The sequence below is a fragment of the Prionailurus bengalensis genome, chromosome B4 (assembly GCF_016509475.1).
Source record: "Prionailurus bengalensis isolate Pbe53 chromosome B4, Fcat_Pben_1.1_paternal_pri, whole genome shotgun sequence".
In the NCBI taxonomy this organism is placed as follows: Eukaryota; Metazoa; Chordata; class Mammalia; order Carnivora; family Felidae; genus Prionailurus; species Prionailurus bengalensis.
Window position 1 is genome coordinate 75,524,199 of NC_057358.1, and position 27,638 is coordinate 75,551,836.

At 41.1% G+C, this 27,638-nt stretch overlaps 1 protein-coding gene across 1 annotated transcript; it reads left to right on the forward strand.

Moving 5' to 3' along the window:
• Positions 1–27,405, forward strand: TEX49 (testis expressed 49). Its single transcript, XM_043561765.1, has 4 exons — positions 1–119; positions 24,636–24,758; positions 26,640–26,784; positions 27,226–27,405. Exons 1-4 carry the CDS (start codon positions 41–43, stop codon positions 27,272–27,274), a joined length of 396 nt encoding a protein of 131 aa, XP_043417700.1. The 5' UTR covers positions 1–40; the 3' UTR covers positions 27,275–27,405.
• Positions 27,406–27,638: the final 233 nt, after the last annotated feature.

A 27,638-nucleotide genomic window follows, 5' to 3' on the forward strand; every position in this document is an offset into this window, starting at 1 on the left:
CCAGCCTGGACATTCCAGAAGAGGACAGGGAGGAGCTAAGATGGCCTTCTTCAACTTATATCTATTGGGATATCAACATTCCTTTTGGAACAAGAAAAGGGACACAACTAAAGAAACAAGTAAGGGGAATACAGGGTGGAGGAGAAGAGCTGGTGGTAGATATAGAAGAGCTTCTTCTTAGCTGTTTCTTTTTCTACCTTGAGTTAGAGCTTTATCCCCCACAATTAACAATTGCTCTATAGTTAAAATTAGAGTAGGGAGATTATCCATTCAGCTTCCCTCTTCTGTCATTTAATATCCATGTTGAGACATTCAGTTTGTTCAATGGAATAAACGTATTCTTATTCATTTGTTCATTTAGTTAACATTTACTAAGTACAGTTTTGTGCCAGGCTTTATATTGGTGCCTGGGGTAACAAAGATGGATAGGAGGTCTCTGCCATAAAGTGGCTGCTGGATAAAGATAAATATGCAAACAAAAAATTTGCAATATAGTGTATGAATAAATTAAATATAGAATGCTGTGGAACTACAAAAGAGGAAGCACCTGATACTATTGGATTTGAATGAGCACAAGAGAATCCTTTAGAGAATACTTCACACAGGAAATGCTCCCAGAACTGAGAGTTAAGAGATGATTGGAGGTCACCAAGTAGACAAGAAGGGAATATTGCACAAAGGAACAGAGACTTGAGAGAGAGCCATACTAAGTGAACTCCTTGGGTACAGATAAAGTGTAAAGAAGACACGTGCTGAGAAGTAAGCCTTCAAAACTTGTCAGGGGCCAGAAAATGGAGGATGCTGTTAGCCAGGCTAAGAATTTTAACTTTACAGGGAACCATTGAAGGATTTTTAATAGGTAGTGAGTAAATACCCAATTGTATTATCTTCACAATGCCTAGTAATGCCTAATACATAATACACTATGTATTATGCAAGAATACATAATACAATTAATAAATACTGGTAGGTAAATTAATAAATGATATTTGATCATCTCTAAAACAAGAAGTTAGAGGAGGCTTTGGAGGAAATGTGATAATTGGTTAAGGTCTTAAAAGATGAATTGTTTAAAAGCACAGAAATGGATGGGACAGGGCATTTCAGGAAAAATGGAGAACATATGTGAAGGAAATTAAGTGTAGGCAGGTAGTAAAGCAAAGTTTTATGGGGGTGAAGGGAGGGGGTAACTGGTAAGTATAAAGCACAAAGTTAAGGTTGAGAGAGACTAATCCTGTATAGGCCTCTATTGGCACTCTCTTTCCTCTTTCTAATGATATCAGAAAAGCTCTGTTTTTACATACCCACCTTTCAGGTATGGTTTGTACAAAGGGTCCCACTGGTGAACTCTAGAAATTCTTTAATACCCCTACACCACCCCTCCCCCCCTGGCCTCCACCCAGCTGTGTCCCAGCATTATGCCATGGGGCCGCCATTGTCTCCAAATAAGGAGCTCCTCACCCTCTCTCAGAGAAACACATTTGGCTTAAGCCATAAATTTTCTTTGTTCCAGGCCAAAAATAGGCCTCTCCTGGCTGCTTCAACCCTGCCTGCCCCTACTAGATGGGACTTCTCACCATTGAGGGAACTAAGCCCCAAGCCTAGGGTTTTCCTACCCAGTTCGCTACCTAAACTCCAGTAAATAAGACCTGGTATCAATCCAAAGAGGCCTGAGTCTCATTTCTGATTAATTTCATCGTAGGCTAGGCAGAAAAAAAGACTTCACTTTATAAAACTGAAGTCCCCTATGGGGTAATAGAGATGTATTCTGATATCATCTGCTTACACAATATTTTTCATTCCAGTGGCAGACTATCAGAGGCTGTAGGCTTAGCCAAATGCCAAATTGTTGGCTTAAAATGTAAGGTTAGAAGGAAGACTGGACAGGAGTGCCTGGGTGGCTCAGTTAGTTGAGTATCCAGCTTCATCTCAGGTCATGATCTCATAGTTATGAGTTCGAGCCCCACATCAGGCTTGCTGCTGTCAGCTTAGAGCCTTCTTCGGATCCTCTGTCCCCATCTCTCTGCCCCTCCCCCAATCTCTCTCTCTCTCTCTCTCTCTCAAAAATAAATATTAAAAAAATAAAAAAAAAAAGTAAGACTGGACATCAGCTTTGTCACCCCTACAAGTTGTTTCCCCTCCCCCCTCAATTTTACACCCTCATGCATGATTCCATTTAATTCTCTCAACATGCCTGTGAGGTAGGTATTACTATTCTCTTCTTATCAATAAGGAAACAGGCCCAAAGAGGTTATTAACTTATTTACCCAAGATCAGTGATAGAGCCGAAATTTGATTCCAAATTGTCAAACACATATTACTCATGTGGATTTTTTTTTACAAATATGCTACAACAAAAGAAAATTACAGAAAGTTATACAGGTCTTTTGCTGTGAGCAGGCAACTGTACAAATGATTGATGATCAGCCTTTCTAGGAAAATCTGTTAACTCCTAAACCCTGAGTTTGAATGGCAGGTGGGCTATAGAGTTGTTCACTGTTCTCTAACAGGTGGTTCTCAAGATTGCCAGAAGCCTACCATTCACTGGAGCTGAATGGTAACTTTTTGCTCAGCTAATGTCCAGAATTGTTGATTTGGGAACTCGTCTATGGAGTCAATGCCTTATAACCTTCTCTCATAGCCCCTGGGCAACTTCCCAAAAAGTTACAGTTCTCCACCCTCAAAGTGGTGTTCTGCAAGCATGGGAAAAAGTAACTGGGTGGGTTCCTTCTCTCTTTTTGTCTCTCTGTCATACGCACAGAGTCATTATTATGTGGTCTCTTATATGCAGATATCAAAACAATAGTTCGATGTTTCCTGTGCTTAAAACTCAAACTTTGCTGGAGTTATTGATGAAACCCAGTGATATAAGTCTATCCACATCCTATTACTCCAGAGAAAACTAGGATGTTTTAGTTCTGTGACAAGAATTTAGTGAAATCACCATTTGGCAAGGTAACTAGTTACCACTGATTCCATCCTTCCAGGAGGCACGTTAAACTAATTGTGGTCCATATAACCCTGGAGTGTGGCTAACCTAATCCATAAACTCCTGACCACCAACTATAGATCCCTGGTATAAACCTGCCAATATATGTCAAGCTAGCAAGCTTAGATCAATTAATAAATACTATATAATACAAGTTGAATATAATTACAGTTGATCTTTGAACAATGTAGGGGTTAGGGGCACTGATCCCCCACATAGTAAAAAATCTGCATGTAACTTTGGACTCCCCCAAACTTAACTACTAACAGCCTACTGTTGACCAGAAGCTCTACCAAGAACATAAACTGTCCAGTTAACACATATTTTGTAAATTTATTATATACTGTGTTCTTATAGTAAATATGGGAAAGAGGAAATGTTAAGAAAATCATAAGAGAAAATATATTTGTAGTACTGTAATTTTCTTTTGTTGTAGTATATTTATGACAAAAAAAATCCACATATAAGTGGACCTATGCAGTTTAAGCCTGTGTTGTTCAAGGGTCAGTTGTACAGTAGACTCTTTTAGACAAATAGTTGGTCAAAGATTACATTGTAAATTGGGAAATCAAGAAAAGATACATACCTTATACATTTTAGTTTCACTTAATATGTGTAACTGTAGATTCACCAATTTTTTTGACATGGTGCCAATTCCATTTCTTTGAAATTGTGTCCATTGATGACTGTCATGCCTTTCTTTGCCCCTGCAATGCATCATCTATAATTTTCTTTTTTTTTTAACCTTTATTTCTATTTGAGAAAAGAGAGAGATAGAGCATGAGCAGGGGAGGAACAGAGAAAGGGGGAGCCACAGAATCTGAAGCAGGCTCTAGGCTCCGAGCTGTCAGCAGAGAGTGTGATGCAGGGCTCGAACCCACGAACGGTGAGATCATGCATGACCTGAGCCGAAGTTGGACGCTTAACCAACTGAGCCACTCAGGTGCCCCTCATTTGGGTCTTTTTAAAGTGGAGTCAGGCATTTGCAAAGCAAACTTATTTTTCTTATGATTTTTATGATATTCTTCAAACCTTTTAGTTATCTTCCTCATGTGTAATCAGAAATACTTAAAAGTTATCTTTGTAATTCTTTTTCAGAGTAATATTATGGGGCACCTGGGTGGCTCAGTCAGTTGAGCGTCCAACACTTGATTTCAGCTCAGGTCATGATCCCAGGGTCGTGGATCAAGCCCTGCATCGGATTCCGCACTGAGCGTAAACCTGCTTAAGATTCTTTCTCTCTCCCTCTGCCCCTCTCCCCTGCCCGTGCACGCTCTCTCTCTAAAAATTAAAAACTAAAACAAAAACAAAAGTAATGGTGCTAAAAGTTTATAATGAAAAATAAGAATCCCCTACTCTACCCTCTCACCTCCAGTCTCCAGAGACAAATTTTGAACTCTTCCAGTTGTTTCTTTGGTACTTAACCTTCCTACTTTTAAAGAATATGCTTTTATGGTATGTATTGATCTTTCCATTTTTGGCTATGATATATTGCTTTCCTGTTATGATAGTTGGGAATTTAGCTTTCTTATACCATATACCCCGTGCTTCTCTTCTCCCACCCTGGTTTTTCCAGTATAGTTATGTCACAGTTTTAGGTTTGCCGTAGGCAAAATTCTCAGAATGACCCTCAATGAATCTTACCTTTGTATAATCCCCTCCCCTTTGAGTGTGGGTGGAACCTCTGAATATGATGGATAACACTCCATGATTGTTACTTTATATGGAGAAAGGGAGATTATCTGAGTGGGCCTGACCTAATCATACAAGCCCTTTAAAAGCAGAGTGTTTTCTCCAGTTACCAGCAAAAGAGGAATTCAGAGATTAGAAGCACGAGCGGAATTTGACACATCATTGCTGGTTTTGAAAATGGAGGGGGCCACATGCCAAAGAATGTGGGTGGCATTTAGGAGCTGAGAGTGGTCTGGCTGACAGTCAGCAAGGCTGAGCCCTATAACCACAAGAAACTGAATTCTGCCAACAACCTGAATGAGCCTGAAAGTGTATTCTTTTTTGGAGCCTCACATAAGACCCCAGCCCAGCCAACACCTTAATTTTGGCCTGGTGAAACTAAGCAGAGGACCCAGTCAAGCCTGCCCAGACTTCTGACTTCTAGGACTGCAAAGTAATAAATTTCATACTGATGGAATTTGCTGTAGGTCTTTTGTCATTCATTGCAATAGATACTTCATGAACCTTTTCAATCCGGAAATTTGTGCCCTTCATTTCTTTTAATTTTTTTATTAAAAATGTTTTCTAATGTTTATTTATAATTGAGAAACAGAGAGAGACAGAGCACAAGTAGGGGAGGGGCAGAGATAAGGGGAGACACAGAATCTGAAGCAGGCTCCAGGCTCTGAGCTGTCAGCACAGAGCCCAACGTGGGGCTCGAACCCACAAACCGCGAGATCATGACCTGAGCCCAAGTCGGATGCTTAACCGACTGAGCCACCCAGGTGCTCCTGTGCCCTTCATTTCTGGGAAACTGTCTTTTATTAATTTATTCTCTATTTTCTCTCTTCTCTCTTTTTGGAACTTCCATTTGTCAACTATAAATTCTTCTGAGCTGAGGGGCACCTGGGTGCCCCAGTTGGTTGAGTAATCTAACTCATGATTTTGGCTCAGGTCATGATCCCAGGGTCATGGGATTGAGCCCCACTTCGGGCTCTGTGCTGAGCCTGGAGCCTGCTTAAGATTCTGCCCCCCCAAAAAAAGTAAATTTAAAAAATTAAAACAAAAAACCTTCTGAGCTGATTCTCTAACTCACTAATCATTCTCTTTATTTTCTTTGGGTTTTTAAAAATGCATTCCTTGGGAGATTCCCCAACTTTATCTTCCAACTTTCTGTGTTAATTATCTATTCTGTGTAACAAAGTATCCTAAAACAGAGGCTTAACAAACATTTATTACCTCACTGTTTCTGTGACTCAGGGATCCAAGGAGCAACTTAGCTAGGTAGTTCTAGCTCAAGGTTTCTCATGTGGTTCAAAACAGGATGTCAGCAGGGGCTGCAGTCATCTGATGGCTACAGGCCTCAGTTCCTTTCTGGCTGTTGACAAGACACCTCAGTTTCTCACCACATGGGCCTCTCCATAAGCTGCTGCAGTGTTCTCACGTGGGAGGCAACTGCAGAGCAGGTGATCCAAGAGAGTAAGGAAGCCACAATGCCTTTTTATGACCTAGTCTCAGAAGTGACTATCACTTCCACCTTATTCTTTTTGTTAGAAGAAAGTCACTAAATGCAGCCCATGCTTAAGGGGAGGGGAAATAAGCTCTACTTTTTGAAGAAATAGTGAAGTTGTGGACATATGTGGAAAACACCACACCTTTGTATCAGAACATTTTATCTTGGTTACTATATTTAAGTTCCAAGGGCCATTTTTGGTTATCTGGCTTTCCTTGTGCATATCTTTTCTCTTTTCTTCATGGATATTATACTTTATTTGAAATTGTTCCCCCCATTAGCTCCATCTCCTCTGAGTTATTTTTCCTATGACCTTTTTTTTCTCATTGATGACTCTTGTCAAACAATTCATGATCCTTGGCTCTCCATTATAATTTAAGAGTGAGGAACTAAAAGCTGACTAAAAGCCTATGGCGGGAATTGTCTATTGTGGCCTTCACTGTGAGCTTTCTTCTGGATAGCTACAATTTTTCCAGGAAGAATCGTATAATTGTTTCTCTGGGGTTTGGTTATAATGCTAGGACCAGGACAGGAGAAGGGAGTATTGAGAATCACACTTATGAGGATCTGAATTTTCACTTAATCATCAGATTTTTGGTCTTCCACCATATGCCATCCCTCACAGTGAATCCTGGCTAGGAGTGCAGTGCCTCTTAGATTCACTTTCCCCAAAGAAGTCTTTTTTTCCCCAATTTATTGAGATGTAATTGACATATAACATTGTGTAAATTTAAGGTGTACAACATGTTGATTTGATTATATATACTGCAAAGTGATTACTACAATAATATTAGCTAACACCTCCATCTCATTACATAATTACCTTTTTTGTGGTAAGAATGTTTAAGATCTGCTCTCTTAGCACCTTTCAAGCATATAAAACAGTATTATTAACTATAATCACTATGCTGTACATTAGATCCCCAGAACTTATTCATCTTAAAACTGGCAGTTTGTATCTTTCAACCAACATTTCTTTCCCCCACCCCACAGCCCTTGGTAACCACTATTTTACTCTGTTTCTATGAGTTCAGCTTTTTTAGATTCCATGTATGAGATCATAATAGTATTTGTCTTTCTCTGTCCAACTTACCTTAGCATCATGCCCTCAGGATCCATCCGTGTTGTTGTTGCAAATGGCAGGATTTCCTTCTTTCTCATGGCTAAATAATATTCTACTGTACACATATATACACACACACCACATCTTCCTTATTCATTCATCCATTGACAGACACTTAGGTATCCACATCTTGGCTACTGTGAATAATGCTGTAATGAAAATGAGAGTGAAGATAACTCTTCGAGATCCTTTTTTCATTTCCTTTGGATATATACCCAGAAGTGAGATTGCTGGGAAGAGAAATCTTCTATCTCCTTCTTGGGCTAGGTGGTTTTTCTGCTTGTGGTGCATGCTCTGTAGACAAAGTTTCAGTTACCACCTTCCTGTTCTCAGACCTATTCTTTACTCCTGCCTTCTGTGGTAGCTGTTACATTATAAAGTTTGAACCTCTCAGATGAAATGACCCAGTTCTAGTTCTTTTTTTTTTTTTTTTAATTTTTTAAATGTTTGAGAGAGAGAACAAGCATGAGCAGGGAAGGGGCAGAGAGAGAGGGGGAGAGAGAATCTCAAACAGGCTCCGCACTGCCAGCTCAGAGCTCTATGCAGGGCTCAAACTCACAAACTGAGATCATGACCTGAGCCAAAACCAAGTCAGATGTCCAACCAACTAAGCAGCCCAGGCACCCCGGCCCAATTCTAGTTCTATCCTCCACTGCAGAAACTTAAGTTAGAACTGTTCCCATTCTGAAAGGTTAGTTACTACCCCTCTGTCCACTTGCCATTTTCCAAAAGATATTTCCACTGAAATGTATCATCTGCTGTTTTATCCTTACTCTCTCTTTGCCCTTGAAGGTTAATGCCGTTGTTGTTATTTTGATGTCATTTTAGCAAATTTGAGAGAAAGGAAATAAAATTATATGGTCAATTAATTATTTTTTAAAAACTTTCTTTGGTGATATAATTTCAAAATTATATAAAAGTTGTAAGTTTAGTACAAACTCCCTATACTGTTTATCAAAGTTAGCCAATTTTATTTGGCCACATTTTCTTTCCCTCTCCCTCTCTTTCTCTGTCTTAGGTAGTTGAGAATAAGTTGCTCATACTATATTCCTTTATCCCCAGACATCTCAGTTTGTATTTTTTTAAATCTTTTTTAATGTTTATTTATTTTTGAGAGAGACAGAGCACAAATGGGGAAGGGGCAGAGAGAGAGGGAGACACAGAATATGAAGCAGGCTCCAGGCTCTGAGCTGTCAGCACAGAGCCTGATGTGGGCCTTGAACTCACATACAGTGAGATCATGACCTGAACTGAAGTCAGATGCTTAACCGACTGAGCCACCCAGGCGCCCCTCAGTTTGTATTTTATTGTCTTAGATAATAACCCACAATATAGGTTTTAAACTCAGCAAATTTTAACATTGATACAATACTATTATCTAATCTATAGTCTATATTTCAGTTTTGCCAGTTGTCCCATTAATGTCCTTTAGAGAAAAATTTTTCCTTCAGAGATCTGATTAAGGATCAGCATTGCATTTAGTTGGCATACCTCTTTAGTCCCCTTTAATCTGGAACAATTGCTCAGTTCCTTTGTGTGTCATGACATTGATATTTATTTTTTTTAATAGTACAGATAAGATATTTTGTAGAATTGTCCTTAATGTGGGTTTGCTGATGTTTCTCATGATTAGATTGGGTATAAATATTTTTGGCAGGAATAAGCAACAGTATGTTTTCAGTAGGTCACATCAGGAGGTCCCTAATGTCATTTTGCCCTTTATAGGTGATGTTAACTGACCTTTTGATTAAGGTGGTGTTTGCCAGTTTTCTCCACTGTCAAGGTATTATTTTTGTGTTGTAATTTGTCATTATTATTTTTGTTTTATAATTTGTAGTACTTTCCAGGAAGATACTCGAAAAAATGTAAATACCTTATACTTTTTTTCTTAAGTTTTTTTTTAAACTTTATTTATCTATTTTGAGAGACAGAGAGTGTGAACAGGGGAGGGGTAGAGAGAGAGGGAGAGAAGGAAAATCCCAAGCAGGCTGCATCCACACTGTCAGCACAGAGCCTGACACGAGCCTTGAACCCACAAACCATGAAATCATGACCTGAGCCAAAATAAAGAGCGAGACACTTAATGGACTGAGCCACCCAAACTCCGCATAATACCGTATTCTTCATCAAACTTCCATCCACTAGTTTTAGTATCTATTGACAGTTCTGAGTGATACTATTTCATGATAGCTACAAAATGTTAATTTCCTAACTCAAATCTATTTTAACTCAAGGCTTACAGTAATTTGTTAAGTTTTGAGTTTTTCTAAAACATTCAACTTACTTTTTATATAAATCACTACTCTTTTTTTAACACATAATCTATTAGTTTAATATTTTTTAAAACTGTAAAATTGCAGTTACAAAATAACCCAGCATAAATTGTTTGGCGGGGGGGGGGGGTGCGGACCACACTACTGCCTCATGGTAACCAGTAACCATACAGTTTAATTTGTGGGAGCAGAAGTATGCAGATATGCTGAAGAGTAGCTCTCAGCTGCAACTGAAATGTTGCAGGCATCTTTTAATGTTTTTCAGAGGAAATGAAGAACATTAATTTACCTAGCAGGCCTATTCAGTGGATCTTCTACTATTTATAATATTGAGTTATTCACATTTTATGTTCTAAAATACCTCAAGGGAAAAAAAATCAAGACATTCAAGGATCTTATGGGATACCTGGATGGCTCAGTCCATTAAGCGTCCAATTCTTGATTTTGGTTCAGGTCAATGATCTCATGGTTCGTGACATTAAGCCCCACATCAGTCTCTGAGCTAACAGTATGGAGCCTGCTTGGGACTCTCTTTCCTTCTCTTTCTGCCCCTTCCCCTCTCACCCTCCCTCACTCGTGCACTCTCTCTCAAAATAAATAAACATTAAAAAAAAAAAAGATGAAAATGTTTATTTATTTTTAAGAGAGAGAGAGAGCCTGAGTGGGGGAGAGGCAGAGAGGGAGGGAGACAGAGGATCCAAAGTGGGCTCTGTGCTGAGAGCAGAGAGCCTGTTGAGGGGCTCGAACTCACAAACCATGAGCTCATGACCTGGGCTGAAGTTGGACACTTAACCAGCTGAGTCACTCAGGTGCCCCAGAAATTAAGGAATCTTAAAGAATTAATTACTAATAGACACTTAGATAACTTTGTCTTGGACCAAGTTGGAGATTCCTGAATGTTTGCCAAATTCACTATGTGAGCTGAGCTAGCATGTAGGAGAGGGATAGATTAGAGCTCCCTTTCCAGGTGTAGCTTAGCTTCTTAGAATTCCTTGTGCCAAAGATGATGGTTCCTAGCAAAAACTGACAAAATACCCTGAAATTCACATAGAAATTCAGAGGACTCGGAATAATCAAAGCAACATTGAAAAATAACATTGTTGGAGAACATACTTCCCAATTTCAAATCTTCTACAAAGCCACACTAATCAAGACAATGTGATACTGCCATAAGGATTGACATATAGATAGATCAATAGAATAGAATTGAGATCTAGAAATAAACCCTTACACTTGTGATCAATAGACTTTCAACAAGAATGCCAAGACAATTTAATAGGAAAAGAATTATTTTTTCAACAAATGATGCAGCAAAAACTGGAAATTCACTTGCAAGAGAATGAAATTGGACTCCACATCACACCATATACAAAAGTTAACTCAAAATGGATCATAGACATAAATACAAGAGGTAAAACTTTAAACTGTTGAAAGAAAAATCTTCATGACCTTAGATCAGGCAGTGGTTTCTAAGATATGATACCAAAAGCGTAAGTGACAGAAAGATAGATAAATTGGATTTCATCAAAATGAAAAAAAAATGTTGTACTTCAAAGGATGCCATCAAGAAAGTGGAAAGTTTGTGAGTTTTTTTGGTAAATGTTTGGATTACAAGACAAATATAAAATAAATAAGTATAAACCTATATTAAGTCAATGATCACAAGAGAAAAACTTGCTAAACAGTTGCATGAGAAAAAGTCTGTGAGTGCAATTTTGATAGGAAGTTTTTTCAAAAGTTTAAGTTATAATTCCATTTTTTAAAACACGAAAAGCAATGAAAACTATTCTATCACACTAACACAAAACTGATAATATAAAGCATACTATAGAATATAGTACAAAAGAGGAACCCATGGACCAATGTAAGTATAAATGGACAAATCCCACTGACAGATCAAATTCAAGAATGTATTAAAGACAGTCATCTACCACCAAGTAGGGCTTATTCCAGTAATACAATGATGACTTAATATTGGGAAAGATTGATATATCATACCTATGTCAAATTAAAAAGATATGTACAACTATCTCACTAGGAACTAAAAAGGCATTTGATATTTTTTTAAGTTTATTTATTTTGAGAGAGAGAGAATACTGTGTGTGCATAAGCAGGGGAAAGGCAGAGAGAGGGAGAGAGAGAATCCCAAGGAGGCTCCACACAGTCAATGCAGAGCCAGACACAGACCTGATCTCACACAGCATGAGATCATGACCTGAGCCAAAATCAAGAGTGGGCCGCTTAGCCAACTGAGCCACCCAGACACGCCAAAGCATTTGATATATTTTTTTAAGATTTTTTTAAATGTCTATTTATTTTTGAGAGAGAGGGAAAGAAAGCACAAGCAGGGGAGGGACAGAGGGAGACACAGAATCTGAAGGAAGCTTCAGGCTCTGCACTGTCAGTGCAGAGACTGACACAGGGTCAAACCCGCAAACTGTAAGATCATGACCTGAGCCACCCAGGTGCCCCAGGCATTTGACATTTTTAAATTTTTGCTTAATGTTTATTTTTGAGAGAGAGAGAGAGGGCATGAGCAGGGATGGGCAAAGAGAGAGGGAGACAGAGAATCCAAAGCAGGCTCCAGACTCTGAGCTGTCAACACAGGGCCCAATGCAGGGCTTGAATTCACGAGCTATGAGATGGTGACCTGAGCTGAAGTCAGACACTCAACGGACTGAACCACCCAAGTGCCCCTTGATATTTTTTAAAAAACTTTTTGTAGGGATGCCTGGGTGGCTCAGTTGGTTAAGTGTCCGACTTTGGCTCAGGTCATATGTCACGGTTCCTGAGTTTGAGCCCCACATTGGGCTCTCAACACAGAGCCTGCTTTGGATCCTCTGTCCCCCTTTTCTCTGCACCTTCTCTCTTTCTCAAAAATAAACATTTAAAAAACACACTTTGTAAATTAAGAATGAAAGCATAATAAAGACCTCCCACATCACATCATACATAAAAATAAATTCCAGATGGATTAAAGAGCTAAATCTATAAAACAAAAGTATAGAAACATTAGAGGAAATAATATTTTTACAGTCTTAGGATGGTCTTGGAAAACTTTTTTCATAGGACATAAAGCCTAGAAGCCTAAGAAGATTGACAAAAATTTGTACTAAACAAAAAATTGTAAATTGTGTAACAAAAGACATTAAAGTTAAAAAGAGATTGAGAGAAAATATTGGCCATACAAAGATGTGTGTATATATGAATATATACATATATACATACATATCCTCATGTGTATAACTCATATACATAATAATATTCAGAATATATAAAAAGCTCCCAAGTAAAGCACCAATCCAGACTCCCCTTCTCATCTAACATCAGATATTTATTTATTGGGAACTGATTGTGCCAAGTACTGTGTTAAACACTGGAAATACAACAGTGACTAATAGACAATAAGTAAATAAACAAGATGTTCACAGATTATAACAAGTGCTAGGGAGGAAATAAGGGGAGGGTAATGCAATAGATCAGAAGTTATAAACTGCTGACTAGAGGCCAGACTCAGCTTGCATTGTTCTTTTCTTCAAAAATTTTGGACCAACATTTAAAAGTTAGGAGATTAAGGGGTGCCTGGGTGGCTCCCACTTCAGTTCAGGTTATGATTTCACAGTTGTGAGTTCAAACTCCATATTGGTTCTCTGTATTTAGTGCAGAGCCCACTATGGATCCTCTGTCTCCCTCTCTCTCTGCCCCTCCCCGAATCGAGTGTGCATTCTCTCTCTCTCTCAAAAATAAATAAACATTTAAAAAAATAAATGAAAATAAAAGATTTTATGTAAAATCCACATTCTTGCCTCTTAAAAAATTAGAACTGGCCACACTGGCCTTAAATTCCCATGTAACCACAAACAGCCAGAGCAAATAGCAGCTGCCTTGTTAGATGGGACAGGTTTCTTATTCAATTTGCTTTACTCATAAACATCTGTCTGGCTCTTATAGGCAACTGAGTTTGCAGATCTCAAAATGGAGAATAAGTTTATTTATTTTGAGAGAGAGAACAAGCATGAGAAGAGGGCAGAGAAGAGGGGGAGAGAGAGAAAATCCCAAGCAGGTTCTGCACTGTCAACGTGGAGCCCAATGTGGGGCTCGACCTCACATACTGTGAGATCATGACCTGAGCTGAAGTAGGATGCTCAGCCGACTGAGCCACCCAGGTGCCCCTTTTATTTTTAAAGGTTATTTATTGGAGAGGCCCACTTTATTAAACAAAGTAATCCAGGAGGTAATGTCTGAGCAACACCCTGAAGAATCAGAACAACCCAGCCTTGTGTAGAGCTGAGGCTAGAGCTTTATCTTCATAGAAAATTGTAAAATCTAGAAGCAATTCAAGGCCAAAACTATAACAAAGCACCTGCACCCACTTTGATCACAGACTGCTCTCACTGCATCCCAGCCAGAAGCCTGTAACCCATCTCCCACTTCTGACAAGCTGTTTTAATAAATCATGCACATCCTGAAATATCTATGCACTCTGCCCATCATTCATGACCTCATAATTAAAGGAAACTTAGAACAATATTTCTGGCACTACTACCCTTTCCACAATGACATTCAGGCAACGTGGTTGAAGCCATGGCTTCAACCATGTCATTCAGATTTCTACCTAAAATTCCATTTAGTAGAAAATATGTTCTATTTCTATCATTTCCTTGAAGCCTTTTGAGCTGTCTCAGAGCTGAAGTGTGGGCCCACGTGGCCAAGGTCTGGGGCACACTAGGCTGACTAGGAGCTTAGTATAAGGCTGTGAAACTCCAGGAAGTCGGAGTGTTGAGCTCCAGGGAAACCTATCAGGACAAAGGTTCATGTATTTGGCTCTCCTCCGAGGACATTTAGTCTTTCTAGAATGATTAGTACTGTAACCGCAAACCTCAGGTGGGCACTCAGGACTGCCTGACAATCCTATTATATTTCTCTAGTCACTCCCCTACTCCTCAAGGCAATTATTTCACATCTCTTCCTCCTCAAGTCTCTAAAACCCCTCTCCCATCCCCATTCTGAGCTGATAACGTCTTTGCTCCTTGTTTCACTAAGAAAATAGAAGCAATCAGAAGAGACTTTCCATCATCACATCTAACATTCCACTGCATCTGTAACTTCCCTCTAGCACAGTGAGTGAGATGACTCCATTTGTGCACTGGATCTCATCCCCTCTCACCTACTCAAGGATTTTGCTCCTGAAATTATCTCCCTCTCCTTCAGTTTTCCTCCTCCTAAATAAATCATTTCCATAAGTATCCAAATATTGTGCAACCTTTTGCAGGGGGGTGGGGGGGAAGGAAGGAAAGACCCTCCCTTGACCCTGAAAATATTATTCCCATTTCTTTCTCCACCATTCTCTCCTCCTTCCCACCCCTGATTATACCACAACTCCTAGAAAGAGTAGTTTGTACTCATCAGCTAGAGAAAAACAACCATGCTGAGAGGCCTCACTTTAAATTCATAATCACTAAACTCAAGTGGGCCTTTATGGCTGCCCAGAAGTCAGACTACATTTCCTTGTTCCATGTACTGTCTCCTGGAGGCCTCTTCATACCTTCTCTTTCCTCAGACCTCCAACACTTCCTCCTCTAGCTTCACTTTCAGATAATGACTTGTTTTCTATTTCACAGTTTTCATTGCGAAAACAGAAGCAAGTAGATTATTTCTTACAACCTCACACAAACCACATCTATCCATCTACGTGCTTCTGTGTCCATATTTGTCTTGTAATGAATGAACGGTCCACACACCTATTAAGACCAACCCCTCCACTTGTGCATCAGAGCCCATCTTTTTGCCTGTTCAAGGACACTACTCCAATACTATTTGCACTCGATCGCATCAATTTTTCTGTCCCTGGTCATTCCTATCTGCATACATGCATGCTACAATTTCTTCCATCTTAAAGCCCTATATTTCCTATTTCCCTGCTCCCTATACGGAAAAATTCCTCAAGAGAGTTGTCTGGTCTTGCTGACTCTATTTCTTCTCCTTCCATTCTCTTTTTTATTTTTTCTAATTTTTTTAATGTTTGTTTATTTTTGAGACAGAGAAAGAGAGCGCAAGCAGAGGAGGGGCAGAGAGAGAGGGAGACACAGAATCTGAAGCATGCGCAGTTTCCAAGCTATCAGCACAGAGCCCGATGCGGGGCTCAACCCCCGAACCATGAGATCACGACCTGAGCTGAAGTCCAATGCTTAACCTACTGAGCCACTCAGACGCCCCTCCATTCTCTTGAACTCATGCCAGTCAGGCTCTTGCCCCAATCATTCCACTGAAACTGCTTGTATCTAGTCACCAGTGTTCATTATCCACTTACCATGTTGCTGTTCTCTTAGCTCTCATCTTGTTTAACACATCAACAGAAGAGTGCAAGAGGGCTCAGATCATTCTGACACCTGGTACTGCTGAGGCTGCTAGCAGTATATGGTCCGCTGGGAGAGGTTTGAGCCTGTGGACCACCATAATGGGGAACTTGCCCCATTTGTTTCTATTATTCAAAAACTGGTTTGGGAAATTAACAAGGAAGGGGCAGGAAGAGTATGGATAAGACACAACATTGTATTTGGCTGTTAGCAAGCCTACATCTACCTTGCTTGCCCCAGTCTTCCTAATCCCGACTGATATGTCCATTAATTCAAGAACCCACAGTTCCTGACTCTGCTCCCCCTTAGTTCCACAATCCAAACAATCTTGCAGGACTGATTTGTAATCCTCACTTGTCTTTAGAATGATTATCTAGCTGATTTCACCATGTCAATACATTCACTCAAGTGGCTTGACCCTTTTCTGTTCACCTGCACTAGCACTTGAGCCTGTTCTCCATGCTCAAATTAACCACACTCTTAACCTTGCCTATCACCTAGGGCTTTAACAGCAACCATAAAAATGAACCTATTAATATTAAAACTTCTAATACTCTTATTATAAGGATATTTTTAAGTCATTCACAATTTTTCTTTAAAGAAAGATAGGGGGTTTTTTTCCTCCTGTAGGTGTGACTGTATTAACATTCTACTCAAAAGGGCCCACTCAAGCTTTCCTTATTATAGTCATAATGGAAACTCATAGAGGTGAATCAACACATGTAACCAAATATTCTGCGAGTCTCTGCCTCCTTCCTTTTCCTCTTGATAAAGAACTAAAATAGAAAAACCAAAGGGATGTGGGGAGCATACTTAGGTCTATCCTTGACTTCATAACTCAGTTTTATCAGGTATCCAGGGTTGTTCATGTTCAGGGGGCTAACACACTAAGCAAATTCAGAGTGCTTCAGTTTCCTTGCCTGTAAATGGAGATAATAATGCCTTATAGATCTGTTGTGCAGATTAAATGAAATGAAATAATGTATGTAATACACATAAGACCTAGCACACAAAACTGTATAATAGATGACTGGAGGAAAAGTTATAAACTGTAATATATGTTAGTATATGCATGTGGAATACATACTTTTCCTATGACCGAAATATCTTTGTTTACTTCTTGAGGCATACTTGCCAGATAGGGTATCTGGAAAGCAATATTTTTAACTATTAAGTTTCCTTGAGAAGCAAAAACTACTGGCTGGCTTCAACGGATTTTTCATCCAGTTACAGCTATCCGCACAAGAGCACCCCTCACCAGTGACCAGAACTCAGATGTCCACCAATCAGTAGATTCCTGCCCTCCCAGATTCATTCTTCCTAATCCTAATACTGGTGGCCCCTGCAGTTTTGGTCCAGCTTCCAGAATTTGTTCACCTTGTGTGCTGGTCTCTTGGAATGCCTAAGTTTTCCCTTCTCTGTTCTCCTCTGGGGAGCATGACCCTGCATCTGCCCTTTGCTTTGCAGACTCTATCTCACCACCTGCTTTGAACTCTGCTCTCCTGTCTAAGCTTCATACCTGAGTCCTCCTCTTAGTTCAGAGTTTCATTGTCTTGAATTCAGACGAATTAACTTTTATTTGGCCCTTTGATGAGGCAACTCCGTTGTCCTGTTGCATGAAAACCCAATGTCAGTCTAAACCTCATCATAACACAAATCTACACTCAGGACATTTCCCACTGATAGGAGTCTCAGAGGCAAGTTGATCGGAGTGGTGGTAGGAAGAGATTATTGTAGTTTTTGTCTTGAGACAAATGACAGTTCCCTGCCAGACTTTAGCAACTGCCCTCTAGCCAGACACAGTGACGTACAAGCTCCACACATCTTCCTCCACTGCTGCTTTTATCATTCCTCTTCCCAGAGGAATTCACTGAGTACTCAGAGCTGCTCTCCCAATTCTTTTTTTTTTTTTATGTTTGTTTATTTTTGGGAGACAGAGAAAGAACTTGAGTGGGGGAGGGGCAGAGAGAGAGGGAGACAATTCGAAGCAGGCTCCGTGCTGTCAGTACAAAGCCCAATGTGGGGCTTGAACCCATGAACTGAGAGATCATGACCTGAGCCAAAATCAAGAGTCAGACACTTAACCAACTGAGCCACCTGGGCTCCCATCTAAATAATCTCTTCAAAGAAAGAGTAAGCCTCAAATGCATGGTAAAAGCTGAGCACTTCTCACTTGCATTCTCATTTTCTGGATCCTGTCAGAGGATATTAGATGATTTTCCCCACCCTGGCTGGAATGTTCTTGCTTAGTCTTCTAGGTCTTCTGATCTTTCCCAACTGCCTGTTTGGTGACCCACCTGTTAGGAGACAGCTGGGGATGCCATTCTTAGATTCCAGCAGAGGGCACTGTAGTTCTGGCTTTTCAAATGGGAGTTTGAATGGCACAATTCAGCCAAGAATGAATCGCCCAAAGCCTCTAAAAGCCCTCTGCCTTTCGAAATGTATAAATTTACTGAAGTTAGAGAAATGTTGCTTGGAGGCACATGGGTGGCTCAGTCAGTTAAGTGTCTGACTCTTGATTTCACCTCAGGTCATCATCTCACAGTTGTGAGAGCGAGCCCCGTGTCAGGCTCCGCACTGGGCCTGGGTGTGGAGCCTGCTTAAGATTTTCTCTCCCTCTCCCTCTGCTCCTCCCCTGCCCCACCCTCCCCACCATGTGCGCACTCTTCTCTGAAAAAGATTTTTAAAAATAATAAAGGAAATGTATCTTGGAAACAACCCATACATCTTGTAGCTGCTATAGACCATCATCCCCTACCTGAAACTAGAGAAGATACTCAGGCTACTCATAACTACAATCTGCCAAAGCCTAAGAAGGAGGCACCTCCAAGGTGGGTGACTATGTCTGTATAGCAGCAGATAGGCCATTTTTTCTATGGGACCACAGCCTTTCCCCACTGGTTTTCTGCACTGGCACTGGTCCAGTCTACTGCAGAGTGGCCAACCAGGTTCAATCCTCTGCTTCCCCAATGCCGGTCATAGGAAATGATACTCCACATTTCAGTGGAGCTCAAGGAGGCAGGGATCTGCCTTTAGAATGAGATAATGAGATCATGTGCCAACCCAACTCAACACTGGTCCCAGGGTGAGCAGATACCTTTGACAGGACCCCCACTGAGCTGTACACAAGGGACCCCAACAAGAGGCCAGTTTTATCAGTTTGTGTTTTCCCTTAGTCCTTTGTTTTGCCTGGAAGCCCTGAATAGATGATTTCAAGAACAGGTTGGTGTGGTGGTTAACAGCCTGGGCTCTGGATCCAAAATACCGAGTTATAGTCATGTCTCTGCCATATGCTAATTTAGTGAACTTGGGCAAATTAGTAAACTTCTCCGGGACTCTTTCCCCCCATTTGTAAAATAAGATAATAATAGTACCTACCTCTTATAGTTGTGCCGAGCACATTCGTTATTCATTTGGTTTATTGTTATCATCTCTAGAAGATCCATGTAGTCCCTTTTACATCAGCAGTCTGCAGCCGGCAGTAGATCTGTTATCCCATACCCCATCCACTTCCCCTGTGTTCAGAATCCTGAACAAATGCACGACTTTGAGGAAGATACTTTTGGACATGGAGGCAAAGGAATTGCCCCCATATGTAAAATGTGCCCAGTTCCCTGGTCTTATGCTCCTGTCCACTTCCTCCCAATGCACTGACAATGTTCTTGTGTCAATGAAGACAATAAATCAAGATGGTCTTCCAAACACTTCAAATTGCCTTCAGCCGATTTCAGTCTATGTTACTGCTCCATCCAACTTCAAGGTATTAATGCCCAGAATCTGATAGGAAATCCTAGATAGGAGTCATTTTTTATGCAAAATACCACAACATTTTCTCTCAAACTGATCTTCTGTGAATTTCTAGTCAGGGTGATGTTACTGTGCTTACAGCAATACCAACTTGCAAGTAATGTGTGTTAGATATTATCACCACTATGTTCTAAGCATCTGGAATGGTCAAGCAAGTATCCTAACCTACAAGTCAGAATTCTAGCAGCCATTGAGGTAGACCCATTCTAAAAATTCTTCAACCTGAAAACATTGTGGCCAGTCACTCCCAGTTCCAACTAACTAGAGGCAATAGGCAAAGTAGTGGATAACAGTGGCCCTATGCAGCCTGTAGTATTGAGAAACCTGCAACAATAATTTGGGTAAGTGGAGGATCCATCCAAGTACTTCTGCACCACCCCAATGTCCTTCATGATACATTCAAAGTATAAGATGTGGTCTTATGGAAACTCCCAATTTATGGCCCAGTTCTAGAAGAAACCATCAGGGCCTTTTGTATCTATTTACCACCAAAAACTATATGGAGCGTAGTATTAACTGGGGGGATGAAGAACCTCTGTTACACTGCCAACAAAATGATGGGTTCATCTACTCTGCCACAGTGTAGTTTGCTTATAAAGAACTCATTGCCTCCCTCCACCTCAACATGCCCATTCACAGTAGCTGTGGCATGATTTTTACCTACAGCTCACCACCCTTCACCCCATGTGGCTTCCAAAAGTTGGCAGCTGGGGGAAATTATGGGTTACCAAAAATATCTTCCAGTTTGCCAAAAACCCCATCCAAAGAGTATGCCAGCTGGTGCTTGATTCAGGAGGAAGGCATCCAAATGAGAGATACTGTCCAGCACACCTCCAAACACACAGTAACCACTTATATGGAAAGCTGGGAGCCTGCTACTTGGAAACTGAGATTAAATAGAGAACATGACCTGGCTGTACCCTTAAGGACAATCAGTCTGAGACCTCAGGACCAGATAAGGAGCTCCTACCATTACCTGCACCCAGACCAATAATTACTCTCAGTCAAGATCCCTTTGCCCACTAGGAATATGGTCTTGCTCTTTCTCCTCAGTCCACATGTACTTGGCCACAGACATTCTGGCACCCCCACCTTGCCCAAAGTCAAATGACGCTATTTCCAGGAACTGGCCCCTCATTGTGGTAATCTGTGATGAAGTACAAATCAGCCCCCAGGTTCAATTCAGGCTTGGAATTCAGAACTCAATATTCTGTCACCTGTCCAAATCCTCAATTGGCAAAGGAGGGGATTCAAACAGTGTGTCACTCTGGTGGTATCATTCTCAGAGAACGTGAAAGAAGATTTCCACCAGAGAGCAAAAGTTGGGGAGGAAGGACAGAAACGAATGAATGGGGTCAAGCCAGAATGAAGGGGAAAGCAGGAGCCAGGGAAAAACTCCAGAAGACAGGTAGCATCCCCACTCTGTACCAGAGGTGAGTCAGCGATCACAACAATTTCTGGAGAGAATGGCTTCCAGTTCCTGACAAGCTCAGGAGTCTGAGATGCAAGCCAAATCTAGCCTATTTAAGCAGAACATGAATTTATTAAAAAAAATATTGGTGGGATAATATCAAAAAGCTTCTGCACAGCAAAGGAAACAATCAACAAAACGAAAAGGCAGCCCACAGAATAAGAGACCATTGTAAACTGTATATTTGATAAAGGATTAATATTCAAAGTAAATTCCTGTAACTCAATAGAAAAAAAATCTGATTAAAAAACTGACATAAGATTGGAGTAGACATTTATCCAAAGAAGACACACGTATAGCACGTATAGCCAACAGGTATATGAAAAGATGCTCAACATCACTAATCTTTAGAGAATTGCAAATTAAAATTACAATGAGGGGTGCATAGTGGCTCAGTCGGCTTAAGTGTCTGACTTTGGCTCAGGTCATGATCTCGTGGTTTGTGGGTTTAAACCCCGCATCAGGCTCTGTGCTGACAGCTCAGAGCCTGGAGCCTGCTTTGGATTTTGTGTCTCCTCTCTCTGCCCCTCCCTGTTCTCTCTCCTCTCTCTCTCAAAAATAAACATTTAAAAAAATTACAATGATATATCACCTCACACCTGTAAAAGTGGCTGTTATTTCAAAAGGGGGGCGGGTGGTGCCTGGGTGCCTCAGTTGGTTAAGCATCTGACTCTTGATTTTGATTTGTGAGTTCTAGCCCCACACCAGGCTCCATGCTGACAATATGGATCCTGCTTGGGATTCTCTCTCCCCCTCTCTCTGCCCCTTCCCTGCTCTCTCTCTCTAAATAAGTAAACTTTTAAAAAGAAATAACATGTTGGTGAGGATGTGGAGAAAAGGGGAGGGAACCTTCGTATACTGTTCATGGGAATGTAAATTGGTGCAGTGCGTGGAAAACAGTACAGAGGTTCCTTAAAAAAGTAAAAGTAAATCCTATTTCTGGGTATATACCCAAAGGAATTGAAATTATGGTCTCAAAGAGATATCTGCACTTTGATGTTCATTACAGCATCATTCACAATAGCCAAGACATGGAAGCAACATAAATGTCCATCAATACACAAATGGATAAAGAAAATATGATTACACACACACACACACACACACACACACACACATGGGCGCACAAATGTTATTCAGCCTTTAAAAAGAAAGAAGTCCTGCCATTTGCAACAACATGGGTGAACCTGGAAGACATGCTAGGTGAAATAAGCCAACAAGGGACAAATACTATATGATATCACTTACGTGAAAAATCTAAAATAATCAAACTTACAGAGGCAGAGACTAGAATGGTGGTTGCCAGAGGCTGGGGGTAGGGATAAGTGGAGGGGTAGTAGTCAAAGGGTGCAAAGTCTCAGTTATATAAGTCCTAAGGGCACCTGGGTGGCTCAGTCAGTTGAGTATCCAACTCATGATTTCAGCTCAGGTCATGATCTCGATGGTGAGATCGGGCTCAGCACTGAGTGTAGAACCTGCTTGGGATGTTTTCTCTCTCACACATACACAAAATAAATAAACATTAAAAAAAAGATGTTATTTAAAAAAGGTAAGTCCTAGAGATCTGTACAGATAGAACCTACGGTTAATACTGTATTATATACTAAAATTTTCCTAAAAGCATAGATCTCCTGTTAAATGTTCTTATCACAAAATAAATTACAATAAAGAGGGCAGGAGGGAATTTTTGGAGGGGATGGATAAGGTTTACGGCATAGATTGCAGCGATGGTTTCACAGGTGTCTACTTACCTCCAAACTCATTCAGTTATACATATTAAATATATACAACTACTTTTACATCAATTTTACAATAAAGTAATTTCTTTAAAAAGAATATCGGTAAGTGCATAGAGCTGTAAAAGGCACAGAGAACCAAGGTTGGTGGCTAATAACCAGAAAGAATGTTCAGAATCATGCTGCAGACCTGGCTGGCATAGACACTGCTGCATTCAGTACTGTAGCAGACACCGCAGACACCAAGGACACTGGGCTCTGAATGCTGCTGCTAGAAAGAAGAGGTAGCTTCACTGCTGCAACTTCCCATTAGTAGAAAAAGACTTTACACAGCCCCTGCTTCTTTGCAGCCTCATCTTTGATTCCAAATCTGAGGCAGATGTGTTTGGCCTAGCTAAAACTCTTTGCCTATGCCCTAGCTGCAAGAGAGGCTGGCACCTTAGTCCATCTGGGCAGCTATCACAGAACGCCATAGACTGGGTAGCTTATCAACGACAGAAATGTATTTCTCACAGTTTTGGAGGCTGGAAGTGCAAGAGCACTGTGCCAGCCTGGTCAGGAAGAGGGCCTTCTTTCAGGTTGCAGACTTCTCATTGTGCCCTCATGTGGTGGAAGGGGAGACCTCTCTGAGGCCTTTTTTAGAAGGGCACCAATTGCATTCTTAAGGGCTCTACCCTTATGACCTAATCACCTCCTAAAGACCCCACTTACAAATACTATCACCTTGGGAATTAGGTTTTCGACATAGGAGTTTAGGGGAGACACAAACATTTAGACCTGGGTAAGGAAGTTCTGGTCTTTTCAGCCTCCATAGTGCGATTCCAGTTTTGCCTCAGAGAGGATTCCTAACCCCCCATAAGAATGCTAGGTCTATACTGCCCTACTCTAGGGGCGTCTGGGTGGCTCAGTCACTTGGGTGTCTAACTTTGGCTCAGGTCATGATCTTGCAGTCCGTCTGTTCAAGCCCTGCGTCTGTCTCTGTGCTGACAGCTCAGAGCCTGGAGCCTGCTTCAGATTCTGTCTCCCGCTCTCTGTCCCTCCCCGCTCGCACTGTCTCTCTCAAAAATAAAATAAAAACATAAAATATATACTGCCCTACTCTACCATACCTTACCTTACCCTGCCCTACTCTCTACCACTTTTCTAGCCCCTTCCCTGCCCCTCTCCATTTTGCCAAGCACAAATCAGGCTCTAAATCAATAGCAAGCTAAAACCTCTCTCATCTATCTTCTACACACTTGCTATCCTGCTGCCTGGAATGCTCTTCTTGATACCACTATGTCCCATGGACTCCTTCTTGTCCTCCAAGACTTAGCTCAAACATAACCTTCCCTATTAGACCAGTTAAAGCTCTTCAAATATGCCAATCCCAGGAAATAGGTGTCCATCCAGATAAGGGGCCTTTTTCACCTGCACTAACCCTAAGGGTCTGTCAATATCCTGATTCCAGCAGGAAGCCATTCAAAACCCAGGAGTTGAAGAGAAGCAAGAGAAGGGTGAGGGATGTCTTGCGATCGGTTCCCTCTCCCTCCCTTCTGACACAGGCATTGTGAATTGACTTCTGGGATCTGAGATCAGATCTGAGTGGCTAGGAGAGACCCCTGCCATGTGCCTGGTTGGTATGGAGACCAGAGACTCAGAAAACCAAAGAGCCCCACTTTGTAAGTATTTATAACAAGTCTGCTTCTTGTTTCAGACCAGAAGGAACCGGTGCCCACTAGGCTTCCCCGTATTATCTCAGAAGATGGGAATTATTCCGTACACCAGAATAGCCACACAAGGTATCATGAAGCTATAAAGAAGGTGTCGTTAAAGACATGTAAGTATCTTGGAGTGGGCACTATGCTAGGGGCAGAACAGATATGCCCGAGTTCATAAAGAATGGCTGGGCTGTGGTGGGGCATGATTTTAGGGCAAGGGGAAAAAAAATAGCCAAGAAGGGGGGCTGAGAAAAGGAGGGAGAAAGTAGACTTGAATGGGGTGAACATGATAAAACAAAAATTGAATCAGACTGGAAGCTGAAGCCCCATATTTGAGTCCTAGTTTTAAGTGTCTCACCTTGGGTAGTCACTTACGCTTGCTCATTTGTTAAGGAAAAAAAGGGGGAAAAAATGCCTGCTCTACCGAACTTATGGAACTGTGAGGATCACAACAAAATGAGATAAGACAGTACTTTTTATATTATATGCTATGCCTGTGAGCAGTGGTAGACCAAGCACTAGCTTTGGAATTTGAATGGAGTTTAAACTCCAAACAGGTTGTGTGACCTTGGGCAAGTTCCTTTAACCACTTAACCTCACTGAACCATGTGAAAATGGGAATCATACTCTAGCATTGTTATAAAAGTTAGAGAAAATGTACATTTAAAAAAGCATCTAGGGGGCGCCTGGGTGGCGCAGTCGGTTAAGCGTCCGACTTCAGCCAGGTCACGATCTCACAGTTTGTGAGTTCGAGCCCCGCGTCAGGCTCTGGGCTGATGGCTCAGAGCCTGGAGCCTGTTTCCGATTCTGTGTCTCCCTCTCTCTCTGCCCCTCCCCCGTTCATGCTCTGTCTCTCTCTGTCCCAAAAATAAATAAACGTTAAAAAAAAATAAATAAATAAATAAAAAAGCATCTAGGACAAACTACTGATACATGTGAGAACTAGGAATCTTCAAAGAGTTATGCCACATAAAGAAAGCCAGTCCCCAATGCCATTTATATAACATTCTTCACATGACAAAATTATAGAAATGAAGAACACATTATTGATTGCCAATGAAGGGGTGGGAGAACATGACTATAAAAGGCCAATGACCTTTCCCATTGGGAGAAACTGAGTAAAGGGTACACAGGATCTTATGTTATCATTTCTTACAACTATAGTTATCTCAAAATTAAAGTTTAATTTAGAAAACTAAGATACTTTCAGAAATTTAAAGAGACATATGTGTGAAGAGGAGTATCTAAGAGTTATTCCTAATAGCAAATTCTTTTTAAGAGCTTACTATTAATCAAGAGGAAAACAACTAAGTAAAACATGTAACATCTACTCAATGGTATATTAGGGATTTTTTTTTTTTAAATAATGATTATAAAGACTATATAGCCAGGATATTAGGCTATAATTAAGCTTAAAGAATATACAAATTTTATACAGTGGTATAATTAGATTTATCCAAGTAAAGAATAAAAATACAAAAAAACCTAGGAAAGTCTGATACACTATTCAAAATCTTAAGAACACCTAATACATTTAGAACATAATAGACACTTGATAAGTGACTCTATTAGCAGTACCTAAGTATGAGGTACTCATTGCTGAGTTTCAGAGAATTACCTGGAATGAGAAAAGGAAGCAATTTTTTTCAGAGAGGAGGGAAGGGAATGAGAATGATTAAGCCTGAGAGCAAGGGGGAAGAGCCAGTAGACCCATCTTGCACATTTCCCTAAGGGGTTGCCCACTTGTTTTTCCACCATCTTAGCACTTGGGAAAGCTCTCTTGGAGATGGGCTTAGTAACAGCAGGCAGAACCAAGACTGATTCAACTGACCATGAAGGGTATTAGATGCTGGAATCCGGAAGTGAAGATGGGTGTGGTGACCAGATTCCCAGAACTTCTCAGCACCTGGTCAGGCCCAGTTGCTAGGCTGGGCTTATACTGCCATGGGGGAGCAAAGAAGTTGAAAAAATTGGATAACTTGCCCTTCCCCAACATTCAGTCCCCAATCAGGTCTTCAGAGTCCCCTTGACTGATGCTCAGAACTTCAGCTTCTGGCGGTCCCATGATCCAGGAGTGCGCCCAGAAGAAACCATGCCATGGATCCGGAGCCCCCGCCACTGCCTCATTAAAAGCCCAATGACCAGGTTAGGCTGGGATGGGTAAGGGTGGGGAGGCAAAGGGAAGTACTCCATCCTTAGAGACTGCTTCACTCTACTATGAGTTAGGGAATAGAAGACAAAGTTTGGATCTTACCAGGAAAAGCTGGCCCCAGAATCTGGGCAGTGGTGGCATTCAAAGAAGTTAAAGATTTGTTTATGTCTGTGTATTTCATCTTGTGGATAGGACTTCTGGAGCAAGCACAAGACAAGTATCTATAGCTCTCCTGTGAGGTCCAGGGATGTTTCCACTCCCTTCATTGCTGTCTCCCACCCTCCAACCACCATTCATAGGCAGCAGCCCTACTTCCTCATTACTGCCCCTGCCCTTTCTGCCCTGAGGCAGTCTTGGGAGCTATGTGTAAGGACACCACCACACACACACCAGCCTGACCTGGCTGAATCTGAGACCCTCTCTTTCTTTTCCAGGTTTATGGATCACTCTGTTCTGAGTGACAGAAACTTCAGTCTGTATTGAACAGGATATATTTGCACGATGGACTGTGGAAGCAGGGCAAAGAAGGAGAAAACGGAGGTGTCCTGGTTCCACTGAGGGACTAATGGGAGGAGGGGACCTCAAGAGCAGAGTAAACATTGGATTAGAAGTCACTTGTGTGCACTGGCAGTGAGGGGGAGGGAAATTATTCCAATGCCCAAATTCCTATGAGATCAGATGTGTGGGAGCCAGAACTTGGTGTTTGGTTTGGGAGGGGCCAAGGTACAGGAAAGACTACTGAGGGTGTCCTTGACCTCAGGAATGGCAGGTGTCCGAGTAACAAGTCTGGGAAGACACACAATGGTCTTCATGATGCTGAAGGGCCTAGAGTAGTCATGCTCTCTGA

Bases quoted from the DNA above. Each gene is read 5' to 3' on its own strand.
- TEX49 (XM_043561765.1), top strand. From the start codon at position 41: ATGGCCTTCTTCAACTTATATCTATTGGGATATCAACATTCCTTTTGG. The intron at 120-24,635 runs GTAAGGGGAATA...TTCTTGTTTCAG, and splicing joins GGACACAACTAAAGAAACAA to ACCAGAAGGAACCGGTGCCC. The intron at 26,785-27,225 runs GTTAGGCTGGGA...TTTCTTTTCCAG, and splicing joins ATTAAAAGCCCAATGACCAG to GTTTATGGATCACTCTGTTC.